This window comes from Carlito syrichta, unplaced genomic scaffold, assembly GCF_000164805.1.
Source record: "Carlito syrichta isolate Samal-C Ts95f unplaced genomic scaffold, Tarsius_syrichta-2.0.1 Scaffold138451, whole genome shotgun sequence".
Classification (NCBI taxonomy): domain Eukaryota; kingdom Metazoa; phylum Chordata; class Mammalia; order Primates; family Tarsiidae; genus Carlito; species Carlito syrichta.
In genome coordinates, this window is record NW_007082547.1 from 354,332 (window position 1) to 371,976 (window position 17,645).

At 40.0% G+C, this 17,645-nt stretch overlaps 1 protein-coding gene and 1 pseudogene across 2 annotated transcripts in view; one reads left to right on the forward strand and one right to left on the reverse strand.

Annotated features, from left to right (window-relative positions):
• The window catches only part of FARP2 (FERM, ARH/RhoGEF and pleckstrin domain protein 2), a 129,792-nt gene that overhangs the window by 52,016 nt on the left and 60,131 nt on the right, over positions 1–17,645 (reverse strand). For both annotated transcript variants that reach the window (XM_021708462.1, XM_021708463.1), the window contains 5 exons: positions 17,292–17,334; positions 15,543–15,621; positions 12,584–12,681; positions 10,329–10,443; positions 5,003–5,150 (listed from right to left, as the gene is read on the reverse strand). In XM_021708462.1, coding sequence (XP_021564137.1) covers positions 5,003–5,150; positions 10,329–10,443; positions 12,584–12,681; positions 15,543–15,621; positions 17,292–17,334 — 483 coding nt within the window. The remainder of the gene's footprint in view (positions 1–5,002; positions 5,151–10,328; positions 10,444–12,583; positions 12,682–15,542; positions 15,622–17,291; positions 17,335–17,645) is intronic.
• LOC110594794 lies at positions 6,641–7,196 on the forward strand (annotated as a pseudogene).

Here is a 17,645-nt window from a genome sequence, read left to right on the forward strand (position 1 = left end):
ACATATCAGGATATAAAGAGTTTCTTCATTCTTTGTACAGATGCCCAATATCCCATAATATATATGGATGCATCATCACTTATTTAACTGGTCTTCTAATGGTTAATTTCCAGTATTTTACTATTACAAACAAGGCTGAAATTAAAAAGGACAAGATAAAAATTATATTTCTGATAAAGGGAACGTTCCTATTTCTTATGTGCATGATACAGCATAAAGCAATTTTTCTGTTCTGCCAAAATCTGACAGATGAAAAACAGCATTCTCCTAAGGATATGGTAGTTTTGTTTTGTTTTTCTATATCTTCTATCTCCGGCATTGGTTCAGTTTCTTCTGAGTCCCCTTTCCCTATGAATTTGGTACCTGTCCCTTACGTTAGAGATTTTCCTTAGCTGCCTGGCCCTTCTTGGTCATCTGCATGTATTTAAAGTGAGGCTCTAGGAGTGCTAATTTGTAAACATCAGGTAAGACTGGTTCAGGCGAAAATCATCAACAGATGTTAACCTAGGGAAATGTGAGGCAGGACAGGAAGTCTCCATGGATTGCTTATCAAAAGGGAAAAACTTGTCACCGTGTGGTAGAAGAGCCAGAAAACACAGAAATCAAGATTTACATCCCTGGTGAGGATAAGCCACCATCGAGTGCTTCCAGGTTGACACCCTGAGGGACACACACTACTTGGTGGGGCCCAGCTGGGAACATACCACTGCATCTAATCACAGGAAAACACCCAACAAGTCAAGTTAGGAGTGTTCTATTAACAATAAAAGGAGTGAAAAGCGACGGCACAGCACAGTGCAGTGCAGCTCTGGTTCCCCTTTCCCCCTTGCTGGGTGAGAGGTGTCTTATGGGGCACCAACAGTCACCGCCGCCGGGTGCTGTCTCTATGGCGAGGAGGAGGAGGAGCGCAAGCTCAGAGATACAAGTACATAAATAAAAGAGTATTTTATGAAACAAACTTCAATCAAGTGTAACATTTTGATGCTTGGTATCTATACTTCCTTGTGCCCTCACTATGCCAGCAGCAACTGTAGATCATAGCCAAAGAATTTGTGAAGTTTGGGCTTGCAACTTGGATGAAGAGATGAAGAAAATTCGTCAAGTTATCCGAAAATATAAATACGTTACTATGGACACCGAGTTTCCAGGTATGGTTGCAAGACCCACTGGAGAATTCAGGAGCAATGCTGACTATCAATACCAACTACTGCGGTGTAATGTAGACTTGTTAAAGATAATTCAACTAGGATTGACATTTATGAATGAGCAAGGAGAATACCCTCCAGGAACTTCAACATGGCAGTTTAATTTTAAATTTAATTTGACGTAAGTGGAAATCAAATATATACTCAAACTTATTTTTTGGTTTAATTTTAGGAATTGATTTTCCTCAAATATAGCAAAATTCTAAATGAATTTTGTATAATTATCCTGGAAATATCTAAAATTTCAAAAGCTTAGGTTTCTTTTTTACTATAGGACCAAAAAAATAGGATAATGAAGATTTTTAAGTTCAAATACTTGAATTTTTAGAGATGGGCTATTTAAAATATGACTGCCACTGTTTGTGAATTTGGAAAAACAAAACAAAACAAAAACAATAAAAGGGACTGTTTTTCAACACTGTCAATGTCATAAGAGGTAAATAAAAATGAAAGACTGTGAAAGTCTTCCAGATTCAAGAAGACTGAAGCATGAGCTGGATTTGGTGGCTCAGCCTGTAATCCTGCACTTTGGGAGGCTGAGGTGAGTGAATTGCCTGAGACCACGGGTTCGAGACCCACCTGGGCAACTTGGTGAGACCTCATCTCTACAATAAATAAATAAAAAAAAAATTAGCCGGGTGTGGTAGTGTGTGCCTGTAGTTCCAGCAACTTGGAAGGCTGAGGCGGAAGGATTGCTGGAGCCCAGCAGGTCGAGGCTGCAATGGCCAGGAGTAGCCACTGCACTCCAGTCTGGGTGACAGAGTGAGACTCCAACTCAAAAAAAAGAGACTGAAGCATGACAGCTATATGCTTTGTTTGGTCCTAGACTGGGTCCTGTCCTGGAGAAAAAAGCTATAAAAGACATCACTGGGCCTGCTTACAGAGTTGGAAAATAAATGGTATATTAGATAAAAGGACTATATCAACAGTGTCAGCAGCATTTGCACTGTATTTATATAGGGCACTGCCTATTCTTAGGAAATATACACTAACGAATGAGGGATGAAGGGCCATGATGTGCCTCACTGCCTTTTAAACGTGTAAAAATACTGTGTGTGTGAGGAGGGCAGGGAGTGAAAACACAGCGACAGGAAACACAAAAGACAGAACAATGGGGTAAATACTGGTCAAGGGTGAATGTGCACGGGGTCTCCTGGTGCTGTTCTAATTCTAACAGCTTTTCTGTAAGTTTGAATGTGTTTCCATATGAAAGTTTTTAACAGGGGAGGCTCTAAAATGCTGGTGGGTTGCTCTGTGTAGGGTCTGTTAGCTGTGGGGACCCAGACCCACCATGGTCAATACTGCAGGTCCCCCCCACCCCCCCCCCAGCTGGTCAGACTTTGTGGAGAGCAGCCTCCGGTCCTGTTTCAAGTGTCGACCTGGCTGAGACGTGGAGGACCTGCCTTGCCTTTTGGACTGCAGGCTTTTCCCACCTTCAGTGAAGCACCTCCTCTCCACCTTCTGCTCTGCACTTTGGAGAGAAGAAGTGACCCCTGTACTCTTGTGGCACAGGGAGCGGCTACTCTGGTTCCTATCTAGGTTGCAAGTACTCCTCACACAGATGAAACCATGTTTTCTGTTTCCAGCCCCAGCCTGCCCCAGCTATCAGACGTACCAGTATCCAACTGTGAAGTCTTCCCGGGATCCTGGGGTCACACTGGCCTGATCTGTGGCTTTCCCACTGCAGGCTGTTGATGTCACCCTTATCCACTCTGTAGTCAGTTCCTGCTCAAGTACTCATTTCCCAACTTCCAGAACTTTACGGATATCCCTCATCTTCTGTTGGCTATTTTCCTGTTTTTTGTTCTTTTTTTTTTTTTTAATCAATATTTTTTATTATGGTTTTGTGGGGTACAGTTAAGGGTTAGGTGTACAATTATGTTTCATTCAGGCACCCTGTTGATAAGAGGTGTTTCCGCATTCCCAGATAGATATTTGCTACTGTTAATCCCATCCCCCTCACCCCCCTGTTTTTTGTTCTTATGGACTTAAAACATTAAAAAAAACACAAAAAAACAAACAACTTTCACTGTCATTCTGGTGAGATTTTGAGGGTGTAAAAATAACTACATGGATTCAATCTGCTATCTTTAATCTGAAGTCTGTAATACCTTCCTTCTTCTATAACTTCTTTAGTTTGCAAATTATTTGCCCTTTTCTAGAAATATGGAGAAGTGATTTTAATATCTGCACAGTGCAGGACCTCTCCTCAGTATGTACAGTAAAGGGAGGCCTTGCACCATTCACTCAAAGGGTATGATTTGCTAAGGTTGGTCTCTATCATGGACTCTTATTGTTCTCTAGTTATGTTTAGTATGTAATAAAACATAATTAACACTCTAAGTTCAGAATTAATTTTTTTCTGACAGGAAATTAAAATTTGAGGGCTAAGTTGAAAAACATAAAGAAAAATAAAAAGAAAACAAGCACAGCTTGATTAGGGTTGATCTGAATCAAACAAAGCATTTTAGGTGATTCTGGGTTAAAAGAAGACCACAGAAGAAAGAGCTGGTCATGTAGGTAACAGGTTCCCAGGCTCCAATACTTATATCATTTTTTACTCAAGCAATATCTAGTAACTTATAACCAAGTGAAAGAAAGCATTCTTGATGTGCTTCAGAGTTTAACCCTTGCATATGTTAGAAAAGGCCAAACGGCATAGTGGGAAAATGGGAAAATGAACTATGACATTCTCAGGTTAGGTGTGAGTACTTTGCATAAACATGCCATTTTCTTCTTCCAAGACTACACAGAATTCTTCGGCGGTACCAAACAGCAAAGGTGGAAGACAGAGGGCCTCAGCTTCCCGGGGTCACCCTGCAGCCCGGGGTCTTCGGCCCACCAGGACCCTGTCAATCAGGTGGGCCTCCAAGGCTGGCTCCCAACATCCAATAATGAAAACTTCTACAACACTCAGTACTGAGCAGACCTTTTCTGGATTACTATATTCTATGTGAGATGCAAAATTTTACAAGGGTTAGTGACTAGTTTGTCCCCAAATGAGGGGATCATACAAGTTAGAAATGTTTAACCTGAGTAAGAGAGAACTTTGGGGAGCCCCTATCCACAGTTTTCAGAGATGTCAAGGGCCTGCATGAGGAGAAAAACTCCTCCTAGGCTGTATTAGCAGTCGCTTTCAAACTTCTTTGACATCACAAATCCCAGTATATATACACAACCATAAATAGAACTGAGTGGGGGCAAAGTCATCATTTATTCACCTATTCATCAAAATTAATACAAACATTCCAGAAGACAACATGTATCACATGCAGCACCCTCTGATATTTTCTACTCTATTCTATTTCATTTATTTAAATGATGAATATGACTCATTACAAAGCTCTCATAGTCCAGCACAGGTCACACCCCACCCCCAGCATAGAGACTGCTCCAGAGGAAAGAGCCAGGGTCACGGTTTAGGGTTCTAAGGGGTGAAGAGTCCTGGGAAGCCTGGGTGGGGGCACCCCAGGAGAGAGTAAAAAACCAGAAGAGGGAAGGGACAGTGGGCAGCCCTGGTGGGGCAGGAGGCAATTGGGAGTCCAGGGGGTGGGAAGGTCAGTCCCAGGAAGCAGTGGGCTCCATGACAGGAGGATAATCAAATGGGTGCTAGAAAAGGACAAGAGATCAATTTCCCTACGGTGTAAGAGGTGAGACCAGACACACACAAAGCTCCTCTTCCAATGCAAGACTTTACTCACCAGAACAAAAATTTACCAGTATCCATAAAAGCAAACCCCACCAGGCTGCAGAACCCTCCCTCCCTGCTCCCAGCACTCCCTGCCCCTCTGGCCCACCTGGAACACGAGAACACCCATGTGGGAAACTGCCAGGTGAATCTTGGTCCCTTCTCTGTCAGAAGCCGTGTGAAATCGGATGCCATACATTTCCAACTTTCGAGCAATTTCAAGCACCTGGAAATCTGACTCAGCAGGCGTCTGGCCCCTGGAATGAAGGACAGTATAATCAACTCACTACAAACATTTGATTTCTTTTTTAAAAATTTTTAATCTTGAAGATGTGGGGTATAATTCAGGGTTAGGTATACAAATGTTCATTATGTAGGTATCCTTGTTGATGAGGTATGCCCACCACTTCCCCTAGCAGTATCCCACTACTGACAATCTCTTTCTTATACTATTATGATAATTATTCAAGTCCATTTATGAGTGAGAACACATGGTATTCAGTTCTTTGTTTCTGTGATAGATTACTCAGTATTATAGACTCTAAGTCCATCCAAGTTGCTGTGAAGTTTATAATTTTGTCCTAGACATCTGATTTCTAAAAGAGCCAAAATGTATCATAGAAGTGATCAGGAAAACAAAATAAAATAAAACAAGGAAGATTTTGTGCTTTTAGACGGTAGATGGTTCACTGCATAACATACTATGCATACAGGCCAAAGACATAGTCAGCTTCCTTCAATTAATAGGTAAAATGTATATCCTTCGCATTCACTAGATACTTAGCCTTACAATTTGCACTCCCTCTCCCTGCACTTTTTTTTGAGTCAGAGTCTCACTCTGTCGCCCAGGCTGAAGTGCAGTGGTATGTTCATGGCCACCACAGTCTCAACCTGTTGAGCTCAGAGGATCCTTCTGTCTCAGCCTTCCAAGTAGCTAGAACCACAGGCATGTACCACCACACCAAGGTGATTTTTTTGATTTATTGTAGAGGCAAGCTCTCGCCACGTTGCTCAGGCTGGTCTCGAACCCATGAGTTCAGGCAATCCTCTTTTCTCCACCTCCCAAAGTGCTAGGATTATAGGTGTGATCCACTGTGCCTGGCCACAATTTGTACTTGACAGTGACAAATTTTACATTACATACAGACAAGACCATCTTGAGATGCAGAGGATAAGCAGCTGGCTAGACACACCCTTGCATGTCAATTTGTGAAATACATTTTTTTGCTTTATTTTGGTTTTTTTTGAGTTGGAGTCTCACGCCCAGTTTGAAGTGCAGTGACATGCTCAGGACCAATGCAGCCTTACCTGCTGGGCTTAGGTGATCCTTCCACCTCAGTCTTCCAAGTAGCTGGAACTACAGGCACACACCACCATGCCCAGCTAATATTTTTATTTATTACAGAAATGAGGTCTTGCCATGTTGCCCAGGCTGGTCTCAAACCCCTGGGCTCAGGCAATCCTTTCATCTCCACCTCCCACTCCATAATTTTATAAGAATAAAATCACAAAGTTGAATAAAAATATCACTGCTAGAATAATTGGTTTTATCCACATAAAAGTTTACAACACACAATGTGTTTATCATGTCTGAGGCCCATGGTCATATTACAGGAAACAGAAAGCGAACGTGGTCTGCAGCACACTGAGCAGCTTCCAGGAATGTGATGCTCACATGAAGCTGTAGACAGTATGAAGGGAAGATGATCTCATTGGGGCACCCAAGTTCAATGCCTGAACCCTACACATGGGATCTCCCATTAAGAACTTTTCTGATTATTCCCTCCACTTGTCGTCTTGCTCAGTCAGGCCCTGCTCTGAAGAGACTTCCACCATTTCCCCCAGCAAGCAGGCATGACCTGTGGAGGAGGGTGGCATGTAATTCCGCTTTGCCTGGATCTAGGGGCATGCCTTGGTCCCGATCCAGGGGTCCATGCAGGCCACAGGCTATGACCTGTACAGTGCCTATGATTATACAATACCACCTATGGAGAAAGCACTTGTGAAAACAGACATTCAGATAGCTCGTTTACTTTTGGGTGCTATGGATGGGTACCTCCACATTCTGGATTGGCTGCAAAATACTTTATAGATGTAGAAGCTGGTGTCATAGATTAAGATTACAGAAGAACTGCTGGTGTTGTACTGTTTAATTTTGGCAAGGAAAAATTTGAAGTCAAAAAGGTGACTGAACTGCACAGCTTCTTTGTGAACAGATTTTTTATCAAGAAATAGAAGAAGTTCAAGTTTTAGGTGACACTGAAAGGGGCTCAGGAAGTTTTGGTTTCATTGAAAATAATTAAAATTTATGCCAAAAATAGAATATGAGAAATTGTATCTTTTCTGTAAACTTCATAATTTTACCTTCTAAAAATACTTAATTTTCTTATGATCAAGGAAAGAGTATCTCTGTTGGGATCACATAGAAACTTACTTTCTTGTGTTTTTTTTTGCTGTTGATGGTTAGATGTAAATCTCCTTTGTGGTGACCTAATGCATATAATGTCTTTAAAATCAAACGTACATCAATTACAGACAAAAAAGGCCTGTATTATTTAATTCAGTAAATTATACTCCTTCAGTAAGAAAACAAAAATTTTTTTCCTTCTAAATGTCTCAACTTTTGAATCTTTAAGAAATAATGCAAATATGCTATTCCTATGATTTCCACTCTTTGACTAAAATTTCCATTCTCTGAATATGATATAGATACCTGACTAGTAGCTTATAGTTTAATAAACCATCATCATCAACAAGATGGCATGCCTGGTGTGTGGCATAACTGCTTTCCAAGAAGTCCTAATTTCGGAAGTTTCACTTATTTGTAAAACTATCAACAAAAAATTTTAAAATACAAATTTCTACTTTTCAATGTATATGCCAGTATCTACTTATGGAGAGGAATCATGATTTGGTGTTTAAAGAAACCTAGAATGCACTTCAGAAATCTTCAGAAGTTAGAAATCCCCATTTGAAAGAAGAGATAGATAATATTTAGCTATTTATTTCAGTATTAACTTTGTACATCTACAGAAACACCAGCAACCATTATGCATCTCTGACTTTGACCAGCCAACTTTCACATCTTTTTCTATGATCTCAAAGGCCCAAAATAAATTTGGTAATGTAAAGAAAAACACTTTTTTTTTGAGTTGGAGTCTCACTCGGTTGCCCAGACTGGAGTGTAGTGGCCGCTCCCGGCCACCGCAGCCTCGCCTGCTGGGCTCCGCCGATCCTTCCGCCTCAGCCTTCCGAGTAGCCGGAATTACAAGCATGCGTTACCACGCCCGGCTGATTATTTTATTTTATTGTAGAGATGAGGTCTCGCTGCCCAGGTGGGTCTCGAATCTGCGGGCTCATGCAATCCACTCACCTCAGCCTCCCAAAGGCATGGGATTACAGGCTGAGCCACCGAGCCCGGCTAGAAAAACACTTCTTTAATATCTTTTTCAGTGATTATAAAGGTGCTTCTGGTGGGTCATAGAAGAGCCATTAGAATTATGAGACAATGTAAGAAATTTACAGTGATTAAAAGAAGGTACAATGTTGTCCTTAAAACAAAAATCCTACACAAAGAGTGATTAAAAGAAACAAAAGATGCGCAATAAAGTTTTGAGACTGTTGCACACAGGTGGCATATTAACACTGTGAGTGCCAGAGACAGAGTGCTGAACTGGCTGCTTCCTGGCTCACTGGGGAAGAGTATAACTGTATATCTGTATGATGCGCATCACTCATCTTAGTCTTCTCTTACTGGCTTCCTAGAGTTTTTAAAGCATACGTCTTAAGACACATACACACACACACCAAACAGAGGCATGCACACACACAAGCACACATGTGCACATATGACCCACAGTATACAGCGCACACATGAACACATGTGTATGTACATGAACATACATGCCATATACACAAACACACAATGCATACATAGGAACAGGTATAACTTACATGCAAACTTATGGCACACTTGTATATATATAACACACCTGCACACATATGAACACACACACACACAGCTACCCTGAAGTCTAGTAATTGATTTCTTCCACAGGCAGGCTTCTCAACAAAAGTGCTCACAGATGCCAACACCATTTCCTCACTGTACTTTCAGTATGCTTGAACCTGTAACCCACTCTCAGCACTCACAGAAGCAGCAGAAGCCCACAGGCATACTCCTGCTTTTACCTTCCCGGGCCTGGTGGTGAGCCCCATCCCAAGGGGCTGTGGCTGCTTTCCTAAAACTCTCTCAGCACCTGTGTTCACTGTGGGCACCTCCTCCTTTACTCAATCTCTCCAGGACAGCTCTTCAGGGGTTCATCCCAGGCTCTCCTCTCTTCCTGACCTGTATCTGCCTTCTCCCTAGTTGATCTTACTCCCTGCATGGGTTCATACAACGTACATGCCTTTGACACTCTCCCCAGCACCCCAATCCACCTATCCACTGGAAGCAGTCACCTCAGTTGGACACATCACATTACAGTGCCAAATTCACCCTTCTTTATGTCCACGCATTCCCCATCTGCAGGGATGTATTTGTATATCCAGGTCAGGCACACAAAAGGTATTCCCCATGTATTAAGGAGGAGGAAGATGCATGAAACCTACACATAGCCTTGCAGGGTAGTATAAGATTTGTGAGGGCAGAAAACCTGGTCTGTGTTTTTCAAACTGAGCACCCAGTGCTGATAGCAGTGGCTAATGCATGGTTGGCACTTAAACTTTGAAGGTGTGAAAGGGCAGCTTTAACAACATATTATCTGACAAAATAAACTTGCATTTCAGTGGGTTGTTTCACAAAGGCAAGGCTAAGTCCTCTAGAATGACTTTCCCTTGGGTGACTAAAGTTCCCAGCCACCTTGCCAGACCTTCAATCCCTCTTCCCCTGGCACTCTTCCTCTGGGTCTCCTTCATTTCAATCCAGAAAAACACACCAGTGTCAAGTCTTAGCAAAATTAAAACATCTTAAGCCAAAGGACATGGCTATCATGTGATTCCCAATGCCCTGAATCAGGTGTTAGTCTCATATACCATCCCCTCCTCTTCTACCACAGCATGGCTGCTTCCCCCTGGAGGACCCCTTCTGCCACACGGTGGGGACAAAGCAGCAGATCATGTCCAGGCTGAGACCACCATGGCAGCATCCCAGTGTCCTGCTCACTAGCATCTACCTCCCCAGGCCCTGATGTCTTTTTCAGCCCCTCCTAAAGCAGCACATTTTGCAGTTGTGAGGGCATATCAGGCCAGGCCTGCAACCTCTCTGTGTTGGCTGAGCTGCCTCCTGGGGCAGCTGTGTGTCCTGAGACCAGGGAGCAATGGTCCTTACTTCAGTCAGAATTTTGCAGAAGCCATGACATCAGTCCTTTCTGGTTACATGCAGATTAGTCATTACTGTGGTAAAAATAAGCTAACAGCAATTCTGACCAACTTACATGTGCTTCCAATGGAATTCCAGTATCTTCTCAAGGAAGCGCTCTTGGCTGGGCAAGTACTTGTTGACTTTGAGATGCTCTCGATCCAGGGTTTCATCATAATCTCCTATTTCCGCTGAGATGGATCATAAAAATCAGTAATTCTAATTTTTAAATAAAGTAAACTACAAGCATTTGTACATGCCAATGTATAAATTAGAAGTAAAAAAAATTATCCTAAATCTGTAGTAAAATAATATATTCCTAAAAAGGCAATATTTTGTATTTTACTTTTCCAAATATTTTATGCTGTTAAAAGGTAAGTATAAAGGCAGGTGAAGAGGATTTCTCCTGACTCTTGAAGAACAAAGACGCTGATAAGTGACTCCAGGAAAGCAAATTTTGAGCTGTGAGTCTAATGTGAATGTTTATCATTTTAAAACCGCACTTTAAATGTAAGTTGTCTCCAGACTATCATGACCTGGATGGTGTATTTTATTCTATTTTTTTCAAGATAATTTAAAATAATTTTCCCTTCAGGGCTATTCATATTTCTTGAGGAATAATCTATCTTTCAAATTTCACGTATTTTAAGGCTACAAATGTTTTTTAAAAATAGTAAAGTCCAATAATTTAAAGCATTATATTATTTTTTTGTTTTGGAACAATCTCAAATTCATAGAGAAATCACAAGCACAGTACAAGAGCTTTTTTTCCTTGGAATCATTTGAGAGTGAGTTGGTAACATGTCATCCATCACACTTTGGATGGATTTCCTATGAAGTAGGACATTCTTACTCACGGGTAAAACCATCCAGATAGGAATGGGGTTATGAACTACTGCTCCATCCCAGACTCAGACTCTATTCACATTTCCCAATGCTCAATTGTGTTTTTTTATAACAAAAAGACTGAGTTCAGAATATACACTGCATTGAGCTGTCTTGTCTCTTTAGTGTTCTGCAATCTAAGCAGCATACTTCTAGGTAAAAATTACAATTGGACAAGTTATTATAATGTAACAGTCCAATTAAATCATACAGAGCACTTAAGTAAGTAGCGCTACTAAATTAACAGTTCAAAGGAATGCACTGAAGTACCATTTGTCTACCTGTGAAGTCTTTGGTCAAATGAGTAAAAACCAAAGTCATTTTGAAAACTTTTCCTAATGATAGTCAACAAGTCCCTGGTGCCGGATGACAAACCCATAAGATTTACTATTTGAAGAAGTTGTATCTGGCCAAGGACCAAGGAAACTGCAAATAACTCACATACTTATTAATTCTTTAAATTTTGGACATTTTTCTACATTATGTTTCCTGAATTCAAATTTCAGAAACATTAGTTCTGTGCTAGGAACTTGTGGTCCAGCCTCTAGTCCAGGAGAAATGTAGATATTTCCTTCTTTCCATTCCTACAGCTGGTGGCTTTGTAAGGCCCCGGCAAGTCACATACCAGGTTCTCAGAACTACTTCTTACACTTCTCATTGTTTATTTTTTGAAGTCACTATGATTCTTCACATAGTGATTCTTCTGAACCACCTCTTCATTTGTGTGATACTGAAGCAACGTTTCCTTTTTTCCTCCATGGGTAACTAAACTGAGAGGACTGTAATTTTTATCCCAACAAAGTCCTTTTCAGGATGGGCTGAGATTTGGTTTACAACCTGACTCCTAGACTGAAGATGCACTCTTGGTGAAATGCACAAAGGCATACATGAGAGACAATCCAAAAGAATGAATGTGGCTACAGATTTTGGCCTCAACCTCTGTTTGCCAGGTGGAGGTTATCTGCATCAAGGAATTCCCTTGTAGAAGTTAATCTTGGCTGGGTGTGGTGGCTCATGCTTATAATTCCAGCATTTTGGGAGGCCAAGGCAGGGGGATTGCTTGGGGCCAGGAGTTCAAGATCAGCCTGGGCAACAAAGTAAGACCTTGTCTCTACAAAAAAAAAAGATAATTATCTGGGCAAGTTGGTGTGTGTGCCTATAGTCCAGTACTTGGAAGGCTAAGGATTGCTTGAGCCCAGAAGTTCGAGGCTGCAGTAACCTATGATTGTGCCACTACACTCCAACCTTTTTTAAGAGACACCGTCTCTTAAAAAAAAAAAGTTAATCTTTAGCTCATAAAAAATACTGGAAATGAAACAATTCATTCTTTTATCAGGCACATTAATCATGCACATGCATCAGCAGCTAACTAGGCATAGCTTCTCTGAATGCTGGTGCTCCTGTGCCATCATCAGCACATGTTCCCACTGGCAGGGAGATACTAACACTGCAGAAGATGGGACGTGAGAAGGGCTGCTGTGGTGTCCGCACAGGTCAAACGCTCCTCCAGCAGGTCCCTCTTAAGTTGCATGGCAAACAAGTATCTAGAAGGAAGTTCAAAACAAGGCAGAGATCAACTCCAAGTGTTCTCCGAATGTAATACAGACATGTCTCTCCCAGCAAGATGGTGAACAAGCTCCAGGAAGCAGCAATGGTCCAACAGTGAGCAAAATGCAGGACTGTCACGAAATAGACAGAACCACAAAAGGTCTACTAAAGCAGTCACCAAACAAAGGTCACATGGCAAACCAACTCAGCAGCCTGAGTCACACGCACGGGAGAGGGCACAGAAAGTGCTGAGCACACTGTGGCCATTCCAATGTGACAAAACGAAGAAATTAGCCCTTCCAGGCATACTATATACCCACATAATTCCACTATCTGCAGAAATACCTTCAAGGAAGAAGTTCACAGACTCATTGCTTTTGTTACAGGTACAAAACTTCACTCACAATGTTGGATAAAGAAGTAGAAATATCCATTGAAGATACGGCTTAAAATGGTTATGAAATTTTTAACAGACTGACAATATCTGGTCTTGGCTAGTATCTGGAAAATAGGTACCTTAGAGTACCACTGGTAAGAATACAACCATCTCTGGAAATATTTATATGCTCATTTATTCTATCAACAAATAGCTATTGAGCATTACTATGTTCTAGGTACTGTTCTTGGAGCTTGGAATTACAATGGAGAGCAAGATCAACTTCCTGCCCCCACTAGAATTTACACTCCAATACAAGCTATTAAAGTTTACTATATTCTCTAAAAATTTAAGATGTGCATACCTTTGAACATAGCGATTCCATTTCTATGAATGTAATATTCCCACAGTACACAAAGATATGTGGACAATCATTTTTTTTTTATTGCAGTATTATAACAGAGAAAATTGTAAATAATATAAACATGCAAGAATAAGAGAATGGTTAAATACATTAGGATACAGTCATGTAAACTAATGTGGAAAAATGTACATGGTATGCTATTAAATGGGGCGAGGGGAATTAACCTACAGTTCAGCAGGAATCATTTGATACTGTTTTGTAACATCATAATTTTTTCAAAGTCTTAAGTCTACCTGTTTATTGTACATCTGCGCATTCATCTGGAGGATATACTCTCAAGTGTTTGTTCTTACGTGGAGACTGTGGTAGGTGGGTAGGATGAAGAACTTTCACTTTTTACTCAGTTTTATTTGAAAAAAAAAATTCTCTTACCACAAGTATACTCTTTGTAATACATTTTAAAAAGAACCTGCAAGGTACAGTGGCTCACACCTGTAATTCCAGCACTTTGAAAGGCTGAGGTGGGAGGATTGCTTGAGACCAGAAGCTTAGGCAACATAGTGAGACCTCAGCTCTACAAAAAATTTTAAAAATTAGCCAGGTATGGTGGCAAGTGACTGTAGTCCCAGCTACTTGGGAGGCTGAGGTGGGAGGATTACCTAAGCCCAGAAAATCCAGGCTGCGGTGAGCTGTGATCATACCACTGCACTCCAGCTTGGGGAACAGAGTGAGACCCCAATTCGAAACAAAAAACAACAAAAAAAGAAACTGCTGCATAAAAATAGGGGAGAAGAGAGCCTGACTTCCTAATATAAGTCCTAAACTTAGATCCAGAATCCTGAATTAGGGGATATTTTCTCTTACCCATCATTTTTGGGTATATATATTTAAAAGTAATTCCTTCAAAAGGGACTTCTGGTAAATGTCAGGCACTTACACTATTAATATAAGGTCTGTGTTAACTCATAAAGATACTTTTTGTCATCCTTGGAGTTTGGTTTCCTCAACCTATAAAAATGAGAGGCTAAACTTATATAGTCTCTCCATGTTCTTGTAGCTGACATTCTATGATTTTGTAATGTTAAAATGACCTGCAAAAATGTTTAAAAGAGATTTCATAAGACACCTATGACTCATTTATGAATCTACTTTTAGCAAGGAAGGCTAAAAAGTTATTCTGATACCACTATAACATCACAGTTGTCTTTTATCTTATATCTGACCTTGGGTTTTGAGTTGGTTTTTACTTTATTTTATTTTATTTTATTTTATTTTGAGTTGGAGTCTCACTCTGTCGCCCAGACTGGAGTGCAGCCTCGACCTGCTGGGTTCCGGCGATCCTTCCACCTCAGCCTTCCGAGTAGCAGGAATTACAGGCATGCGCTACCACGCCCGGCTGATTTTTTGATTTATTGTAGAGATGAGGTCTCACTGCCCAGGCGGGTCTCGAACCCGCGGGCTCAGGCAATCCACTCACCTCAGCCTCCTAAAGGCACGGGATTACAGGCTGAGCCACTGAGCCTGGCTTGAGTTGGTTTTTAGGTTATTTCTTTATTCATTTTTAAACTGATATATGTATGAACACAAACAAATACAAGGAAAAAACTTCCATAATTTTATTGCCCAGATGAAACAATTGTTAATATTTTATTTCAATAATTTCTGCAAAGAATCAATCTTGAATTTAAAAAGGTAGCACAAAAGAAATTACCTAAAATATACTCCATAAATTAATAAGGACTATCACACTGAGTACTTCTCCCAATTAAGTGTATTTTGTTTATAAATAAATATATATGGAAAAATTCCTAAAAATTTTACGAACATGCATAAATCTACGCTCATTTGGAGAATATTAGTTCAATATTACCCTAATACCCCATTCCATTTTTTATTCTCCAATTTGTATCATAAATCTTACTTCTAAGTCCTATTCCCATTTGTACTTGTGTAAGAGACAATTGCCAAAATGCTCTTTTACCCACTCTACATTCATTACAGTTTTTACGTATATACTAGGCTCATTCATTCTTTTAATGAGTCATGTGCTATGGGAGATAACAGGTGAATACAAGACCCCTGCTGAAAACAGCTTTGGATCCCTGTGAGCTCTTTACCTTGTATATTCTTCTTGCAACTGACCAGGATCGGGTGGAAAAAATTTTACAGCTAGGCGAAACATTGCATTCTTTGGCTCTACAAAAAAGAAAAATTTTAAACTTCACAAGTAGGGTCAATTTCTGTATTTACTCTCCCTTCCATATATTACCGTATAATTGAGCTAGTGCTTTCAAGTGAACTGTTAACATCAAACATTTTCAAATAAGATAATGTTAAGAAATTTTGGGCTGGGTATAGTGGCTCATGCCTATAATCTCAGCACTTTGGGAGGCCAAGGTGGAAGGATCGCTTGAGACCAAGAGTCTGAGACTGCAGTGAGCTATGATTATGCCACTGCACTCTAGTGTCTGGACAGTAGAGCAAGGCCCTGTCTCTTAAAAAAAAAAAATTTCCTAGACGCATGAGTCCTAAGTATCAGTTGCAAATATAAAGAGAAACTGAAAATCTTTTACATTAAGCAGAAATTACTCAAAGCAATCTTAAAAACAAATAGGAAATTGCACATTTAAAAATTTAAATATATTCCTGTTTATGTTTTAGGGAAAAGATGATACATAAAAAAGTTTATGTGTTTACACTATTGGTAGTCATAATAAAAATAGTATTTTCTAAATCCATTTATACTATAGTAAAAGAAAAATGTTATCACTACTAATTATACTGAACTAGAATAATCTGATAGCTGTAAGGAAAAGGTATAAGACATTATTAGCTGATCTGAATATCTTCACATCACTGAAATTTAGTAATAGCCATAGCCATGCAATTTTCACCAAAAAGAAAAGAGGACCTATTTTACCAAAATGCTACGGCAACCTAAATGGCCTCAGCTTATCAGTGCATAACAAAGTTATTTCCACACATTAATTCAGTACTAAAAAAATTATGGGTGATTCAGGTGACTAGAAACAACAAACAACAAACTTCAACTTACATAATTATATAAGAACTGAGAAATGTTACTACATGCCTTAATTTTTAAAACTTAACAAAGAAATTAATGAAACCATGTTCACATTCACCTTTATGTTTATAATTATAAAACAGCATTAACTATTTTATTAAAAACTACTTAAGACCGGGCTCGGTGGCTCAGACTGTAATCCCAGCACTTTGGGAGGCTGAGGCGCATGGATTGCCTGAGCCCGCAGGTTCGAGACCAGCCTGGGCAACTTGGTGAGATCTCGTCTCTACAATAAAATCAAAAATTAGCCAGGCACAGTAGTGCGCACCTGTAGTTCCGGCTACTTGGAAGGCTGAGGTGGAAGGATTGCCAGAGACCAGCACGTCTACACTTGGGTGGCTGTGAGCGTGCTACTGCACTCCAGCCTTGGCGGTGGAGTGAGACTCCAACTCAAAAAATAAATAAATAAATACATAAATAAAATAAGTAAAAGCTACTTAAAGGAGGAATCTCAATATCTTTTCATAACCAAGAGAGAAACTGCATACTTATTTTTTGCATATTAGCCCCAAATATATAAATACCATATATTCTTACTTCCAAATATAAAGCAAGCCATCTAGAACCTTGTGAGTTAAATTTACTGTTCCCCTCAAACTGGTCTATTACAGTTTAAAACTAAACAGTAAAATGACTTCCCAGTTTATCGGTTGTCAGTGATTACTTGACTACTACCTACAGAGTGGTGACAATGAACATCTGAACATGCCTTGAATTTAAACATTCCAGGACAAAGCATCTTAAATAAGCAGATTTTAAAGAGTTATAACAAAGGACTTACTTTGTACTTGCCTAATGATGGGTTTCATAGGTTCAAGCCAAATCTAAAGAGGATTTAACAGAAGAGATAAAATCTATTAAATAATGTCTCTATTTAATAAGTATGCTATAAATACAAATGTGTTTATCATTAAGAGAAATTTTTATACCAGGAATATTTTGACCCTACAGCCCCTTTGAAGTCAAATCCTGATAAAACAAACTGTAGAAGAAGCACAGCAATGCCTGCTTCAAGAAATGTGGGAAGACATTAAGATTGCTGTGTACCGGAGAGGGAGGGGCATACATCATACATCAGGATTAGGTATACTAATGTTCATCAGGTACCATAATGAACATTAGTATACCTAATCCT